The following is a 9,623-nucleotide window of genomic DNA, read 5'->3' on the forward strand; positions in this document are numbered from 1 at the left end:
GTTACCAGTGAATGAAACCCTTTCCATTAACAATCAAACAAACAAAAAAAGCGTGTGCATGGAAAAAGTTGAGATTGCATGAGAAACACTGTTCGTTAGAGTTCGTGAAGGTTGTTGTAAACTGAAGTTTCCACTGAGGTAAAACTGCAGAAGTGCAGCTCGTGCTCCTGCGCGCGCCGCCGCGCCGATCTCGCGAGTCTCAAAATAGAACCCGCGACTCGCTTTACACAAACATTATGCTTTTTCATTAATGTGTTATGAGCGCGTGTGCAGATGAGCGTATATCGGTGTGTGTGTGTGTGTGTGTGTGTGTGTGTGTGTGTGTGTGTGTGTGTGTGTGTGTGTGTGTGCGAGTGTGTGCGAGTGTGTGAGAGAGAGAGGCTTGAATGGTTGTGCTTCACATCAAAGGCTCAGGCAAGTCTCTGCATTAACAAGCCCCTTTGTTTCCTGAGAGAGAGAGAGAGAGAGAGAGAGAGAGAGAGAGAGAGAGAGAGAGAGAGAGAGAGAGAGAGAGAGAGAGAGAGAGAGAGAGAGAGAGAGAGAGAGAGAGAGAGAGAGAGAATATTTATAACACTGTTATAAATATTGGAAGATTTTAAAAAAATGCGAAAAATATTTTCATGGTAATTTTTTTTTTTCATTATTGTTTTATTATTATTTATTTATTTATTTATTGGTGTTATTAATGCTTTGGCAATGTAAATATTTCTTTCACCATGCTATTTGAATCTTGAGAGAGAGAGAGAGAGAGAGAGGATTAAGTTCACCTTTATTATTACAACTGACTCGCTATGATTACAAAAGATTTACAAAAACATATACACACAAAATATTAAATAAATAAAATAATTACTTTTTTGGAGAGAGAGAGAGAGAGAGAGAGAATGTGTATAACACTGTTATAAATATTAGAACATTAAAAAAATATTACTATGTTTATTTTCATGTTAATTTATTTTCTTCATTATTAATATTTTATTATTATTTAATTATTTATTTATTTATAGTGTTATTAATGCTTTGGCAATGTAAAGATTTCTTTCACTATGCAAATAAAGCTATTTGAATCTTGAATCTCAGAGAGAGAGAGAGAGAGAGAGAGGTTATAACAGCAGGTCTCTCTCTCCTGACACCGACGACCCCTGTGATAACCAACACATGAAGTTCTTCGACATCAAAACCAAACACACACGTGACACACACACACACACACACACACACACACACACACACACACACACACACAGCATGATGGAGAATATGATCCTCAATAAAATCATCCTGTTTCTTAATAATTCAAACCCATGATGGAAAACTCTGAAGGGTGTGTCCAGTAAAACACTCGGTGGCTGGAGCTCGACGGGTTCTTTACATGTGGCTCGACCTCAGTTAAAGGATGTGATTTAATTAGTTTGCTACTTAAATGCGCCTGGAGATTATTTAGGAAGCACAGTATGTAATTTTTAGGATCTGCATTTATCCTGGAAACCATCAAAGCTTGAAACGCAGCCTGATGGTGTTGTGTTGTACTCGCATGTGTTTTTAACTCTCAATCTCTTCAAAAGCTCTCGCATAAATATCAAAAATTGGACTTATAGAGAAAGAGAAAGATTATTTGGAGGTTTTGAGACAATATCTTATGTGCACCATCATGAAGACTTGCAAACATCAACTTTTGCTCAGTGAACGTGTTAGTTTTGCGTTTCCTGCCCCTGTGGCTTTGTTCAAAAATGGTAAAATTATACACTTCTGACATCTGAAGTCTGTGCAAGAGATAAAGAAATGATCTAGGCCAAGCCGAGGCAAAATCCCTAAATCTGACTCGACTCCGTCCGACTGACGGCATGCAAATATCAGCTCAGGACGCTGGAAAACACTGAGAAATCATTAGGAAAATGATGTGGAAAAACTGCTTCCATGATTAGCAGCTGTCTATATTTAATCAAGGCAAATAAACAAGGTCTCATTTATAATTTAGATTTGCATGCATTAAAGAGGCCATTTTTAATCCATTTATTAATATGCATGGAAGATATTGTATAAATATGCAGCCTTATGCAAATACCAGACACATTTGTGTTTGTATTTAATTCTTATTCCCAGCTGTAGATCATGACAGTAAATGTACCCAGATATTATTGCACAGCATGGGGAGGAATGAAGGGAAGCCATCATTATTATTATTTCCCATTAAAACTCAACACTGAAAAAGAGTCCAAACTAAAACATAAGTCATGCACAAGAAGGTGATCGCTCTGTGTTTTACACACAACTTCATACTTTTCACCAAGTCTGATCAGAATATGTATATTTAGTATGCCATTATTTTGTGTAGTAACTTATATGGGTCATTAGTTGTAGTAACATGTAATTGGGTGTTGATATACAGGCTGATTCAATATATTCAGAATATTTTTATATTACATATTTCTTCTAAAATTATATTTATAATTTATAATAAAATAATTTATATACAAATGTTGTGATGCCCCCCTCCCCTCCCCCTCTCAATATGTGTTGACTTTTTATTATTACTTTGCCAATATAAACATCCCAAAAATATGTTATGCCAATAAACCATATTAAAAAGAGAAAATCTCTTCTAACTTCAAGAAATTCTTCTCAAGGAAAACTGGAGCTCTTTCTCTTGGTTTATTGCTCGATCGCTAAAAAACACACTAAACTCTTTGATGATGGGTTCATTCTGGCTCATTTTACCTCCATCAACTCTCTCATTTACGCGCTGATTCTCGCTTTATATTTCAGTGAAGCGAAACCCATGTTTCTTAATAATTGGGATGGTCTAAAATATTGATCAATTACATCCCTCTTTAAATGATTTTTTATGTGCATTTATTCGTGTGTATATAATAGTTTCTTACGTTCTCCATCAAAAAAGCCCTGAAACTCAAAAGTGTCGTGTCCCTTTAAGAGCGCCCCCCCACTCGGCTCATTTCGGCTGTCAATCACGCGTCGGTCTCTTTGATCTTCGCTGTTCTAAAGCGCGACTGTTTGTTACTTTCAAGTCGCGCGCGGCTCGTCACAGCACACAGAAGTTTTCCTCTCTCGCGCGGGTCTCCAACGCTCATCCAAGCGCGCAAAACAACGACAACAACAACACTCAGAAGTAGATTAGTAAAGTTGTCTGGTAGAGTACAGTATGCCGCAGCTGAACGGCGGAGGAGGAGATGATCTCGGGGCGAATGATGAGATGATCGCGTTTAAAGATGAAGGAGGAGATCACGAGGAGAAGATCCGCGAGAGCGCGTTCACGGAGAGAGACCTGGCCGATCTCAAGTCATCTCTGGTCAACGAGTCCGAGATCAGCCAGAACAACACGCACCCTGCCGTAAGTGTGTGTGTGTGTGTGTGTGTGTGTGTGCTGTGGATGATGTTCGTGTGAGTGAAATAAAGTGTGTTTGTAATGAGCAGGTGATCAGAAGAGGACAGCAGGAGGATCAGAGGATCTACACTGATAAACGAGAACATCTGGACGACGGTGAGACTTCACACACTATACACACACTTTACACACACTTTACACACTTAGACACACACACACTCACACACTATACACTAACACATACACTCACTATCTCATACACATGTACATACAAACACACACACACTTAGACACACACTGTACACTCTCACACATACATTCACAAACACACACAATCAAACTCACACACATACACACACTCATACACACACACAAACTTGTTTTTGTTTGTTTTGTGTGTGTGTGTGTGTGTGTGTGTGTGTGTGTGTGTGTGTGTGTGTGTGTGTGTGTGTGTGTGTGTGTGTGTTTATGACCTTATTTACACAAATCTGTGTGTGTGTGTGTGTGTGTGTGCGTGTGTGTGTGTGTGACCTTATTTACACAAAAATCTGTGTGTGTGTGTGTATGACCTTGTTTGCACAAATCTGTGCGTGTGGCTTTAGAGACAAAATTGTCTCCGGAAATGTGCTAAATCAGACGACGTTTCTTGTTTGGAAAAACGATGCTCAAAGTAAAAAATAGTTTTCATTTAATATTCATCTTGATTTAAAGCGTCTTTAATTGGGAAAATTAAAAACTTTCATCTACGTCTGATACGCAACGGATGGAAAGCGTCTTTAATTGGGAAAATTAAAAACTTTCATCTACGTCTGATACGCAACGGATGGACTTTTCTTGGGGAAAACCTGAAATCCGCATCAGTAAATACGCCGTTGACTCATTTTTCTTTCTTTTTTGTGTGTCTATCGCAAACATGTTTGATCTATTTCCGTTATTTGTGTTTTAGAACCGAAACCGCTTTGAAGAGAATCTGTGATTGATCATCGTTATATATTTTACAAGAGCGGCTATGAATACGTGTACAACACAAGAGGGTTTCTGGAGGTCATAAAGATGAAGTTTTCACAAGTTCAGAGATTTATTGTTCTTCTCGGTCTCGTTTTCTCCAGTGCCCAAACATCACGATGGTGGAATGTATAAGGCGTCGTACTCTGGATACCCGTTCCTGATGCTTCCCGAGCCGTACCTCCCGAACGGACCCGTCTCTCCAGCCGTAAGTTCTTCCATTAGGATTCGATCATTAGAGTCCAGGTGTGTGTGTGGGAACAGCTGAAGACAGGCCTGTAATTACACTAGAAGAAGAGAATCCCACTCCATCCATTCCTTTGATGCGAATCTTAAAGGGACAGTACACACACACAAATGAATCATTTACCCACCCTCGGGTTGTTTCAAACCTGTATGAGTTTCTTCTGTTGAACAGAAAGGAAGATATTTTGGAAGAATATGGGTAATCAAACAATTGTGGGGTACCATTGACTTCCATAGTATTTTCTTTCATACTATGGAGGTCAATGGTGTCCAAAATATCTCATACAGGTTTGGAACAACATGAAGGTGAATAAATTATTAATTTAGGGTGAACTGTCCCTTTAAGCTCAGTAGACGTTCACATTGCTTTAGATCTGTTCAAACTTACAGCAATGCTTGTGAAGTTTTGGTGTCATGATGCACACATTTGTGTTGTCTGTCTTTGTATCATTGGGACGTGGTTCTTTAAGTCATTGATGAATATCTAATTGTGTTTGATCTTAAAGGGACAGTACACCAAAAAAATATATAATTTACTCACCCTCGGGTTGTTTCAAACCTGTATGAGTTTCTTCTGTTGAACACAAAGGAAGATATTTTGAAGATTATGGGTAACCAAACAATTGTGGGATACCATTGACTTCCATAGTGTTTTCTTTCATACTATGGAAGTCAATGGTACCCAAAATATCTCATACAGGTTTGTACATCTATCATTCTTTAGGTAAGATGTCCTTTTAAGATCAGTAGACATTCACATTGCTTTAGATCTGTTCAAACTTACAGCAATGCATGCGCTTCTCGTGAAGTGTGTCATGATGCACACGTTTGTGTTGATTGTCATTGTATTATTGGGACGTGGTTCTTCAAGTCATTGATGCATATGTAATTGTGTTTGAAGGCATGTGTGCGAACCTTGATGCCGTCGACCGTAAATGAACGGTCTACTTGCGTATAATCGTGCTTATTACTCTGTCATTTGTCTGAAGTCTTTCGCCATGATTGTGTGGATATAGTGTATCTATGAAGGAAAACACGTGTACAGTAACTGGATCCAGATTGTAGCTCTGGAAAAGGTTTCTTATGAAACGCACCTGAAGTGTAGTTATAAGCCTGTAATTACACCAGCTCTTGATCAGTTCTGTATCTTGCGCTTTTTTTTTTCAACTGGAAAGTTCACAGATTTACCAACATACACACACACACAAACCTGAACAAAAACCCTACTGTGTCTTTATGAAAGCATATGTAGGAATGATAATGATGATGATGATATGGTGGCTTTGTGAAAGTCCCGTATAGATGTGAAATGAAATTTTTGAAGAGTCTTCCAGGTTTTTCTCAACTTTTAATGCTGTTCAGTGAGTCGAGATGAACGTTCAGGGACGTCATATACGGGAAACGTTGTTATGATTAGTGTTTATGCCACAACTAGTGCTTTTTTTCATCAGTCCCATCCGAATTCAAGTGATTTTCCTCTGTAAAGCAAACTATAAGGTCTTCCAAATTCGAGGATTTTTCTTAGTGCCAAAAAAGTGAAGATTATAAATGATTTTTGTGTTCTTGATTCAAGCTCTTTACCCACAATGCACACACAGCTAAGCTGCTGATTTTACACGACCATCGGGAATCCCTTGTTGAGTTGACAATTAAACTCTTTTAAGTGTTGGCGATTGATTGAAGTCGAAGCTCAGGGCTTGTTCTTGGAGTAAACAATAGACGAACACTGGCTTTGTGTCATAATCCATCCAGAGCAGCTCTGACTGACGGAGATAAGTAACAGACACTGGATTACACCCTCTTTAAGAAAAAAGCTCTTTAACCCATTCTGCCACTTCAATACGGACACAATGTGCCATTGGAAAGCTTGCAAGTTGTAGCTCTGAAAACTCAAGGCACAATGGCCGCGTGTCGCAAGCGTGCGTGAAGCTCAAAGCTCAGATCTCCTTCAGCCGGAGGTTAAATCACGCCAACTACGTATTAAAATACAAATATTTGATAAGAGACCCCACTTGGCCTTGGTCTTTGAAGCGAGCGCCTGCGGACGAATCTGCAGAGTTATTTATGGAGCCGGAAATATTTGGGAAACTATCAAAACCTGTCGGATCCCCTCAGGTGTTTATAGCTGTAATTATTGGTGTGGTCGTGTCTGTTCCACCGCTCGCGAGAGAAAGAGAGAGAGAGAGAGAGAGGGAGGACAGGTGTTTAAGTCGTCTCGGAGCCGTGCTCAAACATGTCAAGCGCCTGAAGTCAGGGCTGTCGAGCAAATTCTTCTCAGATGAAGAGGACTTTTATCAAGGTGTGAGGCAGATGATGTAGTAGCTTCAGCGACTGGACAGGGTTTCAGTGTTTGATTTCCCTGTGAAATGAGGACATTGTGTCTCTGTGCTGATTCTATCTATTGTCTTGTCTGGAAATGTATTTTCTGTGCTTGACGACAGAAAAATTAGTCCAAATGAGTCAAAAGGATTTATTTTGAAGACTCATACGTCTTCTTATCACCCACAGTCTGAGTTTATCACATTTGAGAGGTTTTGTTTGAGCTCCAAACTTTTTATAACTTAGTATCATCGACATCGTGGAAACTAATCCCATGTTCTTATAATATTACCAAGTGGCAGCAAATCTGTTTCAAAGCAGCTTTACATTGATAACAAGTGAATAATAAAATATAATAGAAAATAATAAAATAAAGCATATATATTGAAAATAGCAGAGGGCCTAAAACAGACCCTTGTGGCACTCCATAATTTACTGACGTTATCTTTGATTTGATTTTCCCTGTTTAAATAGACAAAATGGTAGCAATCTGATAGGCTTAATGCCTGTCCCTGAGTACCAGTGCAATGTTGTAGTCAATCTAACAGTATTTTATGATCTATAGTGTTGAACGCAGCACTAAAACTAGTATTGAGATACAGACTCTCTCTTTCTGTGCCTCCATTCGGTGATGACAGAAAAATTAGTCCATATGAGTCAAAAGGATTTATTTGAAGACTCGTACGTCTTCATATCACCCAGAGTCTGAGTTTATCACATTGAGAGGTTTTGTTTGAGCTCCAAACTTATGTATAACTTCGTATCATCGACAAAAGTGTGGAAACTATTCCCATGTTTTCTTGTAATATTACCAAGCGGCCAAATAGCAGAGGGCCTAAAATACTGACGTTATATTTGATTTTTTTTTTTTTTGATTCAACCAATTGTCTTGTCAGGAAATGTATTTTCTGTGCTTCCATTCAGTGACGACACTCTTCACCACCTTTTAATAAAGTGCAGAAAAATTAGTTCAAATGAGTCAAAAGGATTTATTTGAAGACTCATACATCTTCATATCACTCACAGTCTGAGTTTATCACATTGAGAGGTTTTGTTTGAGCTTCAGACTGATATATAACTTAGTATAATTGGCATTACAGTGGGAACTAATTCCCTGTTTTCTTATAATATCACCAAGCAGCAGCAGCAGCATATATATATACATATATTAAATAGCAAAGGGCCTAAAACAGACCCTTGTGGCACTCTATAATTTACTGACGTTATCTTTGATTTGATTTTCCCTGTTTAAAAAGACAAAATGGTAGCAATCTGATAGGCTTAATGCCTGTCCCTGAATACCAGTGCAATTTTGTAGTCAATCTAACAGTATTTTATCATCTATAGTGTCGAACACAGCACTAAAACTAGTATTGAGATACAGCGTTGGTCAGAAGTAAGTCATTTGTAATTTTAACGAGCGCAGTTTCTGTGCCTGAATTCAGAATGAATTTTTTTATAGTTATAATTTTAAGCAGTCATGTTGATTTTGATGTTGGACATTGTGTCTCTGTGTTGATTCGACCAATTGTCTTGTCAGGAAACGTATTTTCTGCCACAACACTTCAGCCACCTTTAATAAAGCGCAGGAAAAATGAGTCCAATTGAATCGTAAGCAAAGCAGGTTTATTGGAAGACTCCCACTTCTTCACATCTTTCACAGTCTGAAGATTACTTTCTGAGTTTACCAGTTTGAGATCCAGACTGATGCTGTTTCATATCGGTGTTTGTGCTACTGTACGTCAAGACTCTCTCTTAATGAATCAGCCCACCACTAAAAGTGAAAGAAAATCCCCCACCTCAAGGCATCCTATTAGTTTCTGGCAGTCAGTCAGTCGAGACCCAGGCAGTGACGCATGTGTGATGCGAGCGGGTGTTTTGTCTTGTAGATGAGTGTGAGAGGTGAGCCGGCTCGTTCTCACCCAGGTGTGTGTGTGGAGTCGTTCTCCCCCGACCCGTTCTCCAGACGTCCTGTAGGAAAGTCACTGAAAGACTGTTAAATGATGGCAATCACTGCAGGGATGTCATGAACAAACGCGTACTGCACAGTTTTTTTACCACGACTCACAAGCTCTTGATTTGATTCTGATCTCAATTGGATATAGTCACTTGGATGTTTTTCTTCAGAATACAATCTAGTTTTGTGAACCATAGAGTATGGGGAACTCTGTCAGTTGGTGCATTGATGATAAAGGTTAAAATTAGCAACAAATTAGTCCAAACTCAATTGCTGTTTACTTTTAGATATAGTAATCAACACTACAATTGAGTGATAATACAGAGATAAAAAGGTTTCTACTTCAATTTGTTGTTGAAATATAAAATATATTTCAGTGGCTGTCATGACAGATGTATGCAAACATACATTAAATAATGAAGGTTAACAGGTTAACTAAATATATAGTGCATATATTAATTTATCATTTCTAGTGTTCTTTTTTTTTAAAATAGTTGACTATGGAGTTTATGGTAAGGTGAGCAGATTTCTGAAATTGAAACCGGGGACATTTCCTATTTGAGTGGTCAAAATATCACTTATTTATTAATAAAAAAAGTGGGAACAATACATTTGATACATCAATACATTATATATATATATATATATATATATATATATATACACTTTTTGTTTTTTAATTGTTGTGGGTTCCCAATATTATTAAAAACATTTAATAATTATTATGATTTAGTTTGATTATTATTTAATTAT

At 38.1% G+C, this 9,623-nt stretch overlaps 1 protein-coding gene across 5 annotated transcripts in view; it reads left to right on the forward strand.

Annotated features, from left to right (window-relative positions):
- The first annotated feature begins 3,000 nt into the window (after nucleotides 1–3,000).
- The window catches only part of tcf7 (transcription factor 7), a 65,306-nt gene continuing 58,683 nt past the window's right edge, over nucleotides 3,001–9,623 (forward strand). For 3 of the 5 annotated variants that reach the window (XM_082141390.1, XM_082141388.1, XM_082141389.1), the window contains exons 1-3: nucleotides 3,002–3,349; nucleotides 3,433–3,499; nucleotides 4,453–4,556. In XM_082141390.1, the coding sequence (XP_081997516.1) occupies nucleotides 3,161–3,349; nucleotides 3,433–3,499; nucleotides 4,453–4,556 (360 nt within the window). In that variant the 5' untranslated portion in view covers nucleotides 3,002–3,160. Of the gene's footprint in view, nucleotides 3,350–3,432; nucleotides 3,500–4,452; nucleotides 4,557–9,623 lie in introns of all 5 variants that reach the window. The other 2 variants (XM_082141391.1, XM_082141392.1) reach the window with 2 other exon arrangements.

Source organism: Leuciscus leuciscus (assembly GCF_965113295.1).
Source record: "Leuciscus leuciscus genome assembly, chromosome: 16".
NCBI classification, from domain to species: domain Eukaryota; kingdom Metazoa; phylum Chordata; class Actinopteri; order Cypriniformes; family Leuciscidae; genus Leuciscus; species Leuciscus leuciscus.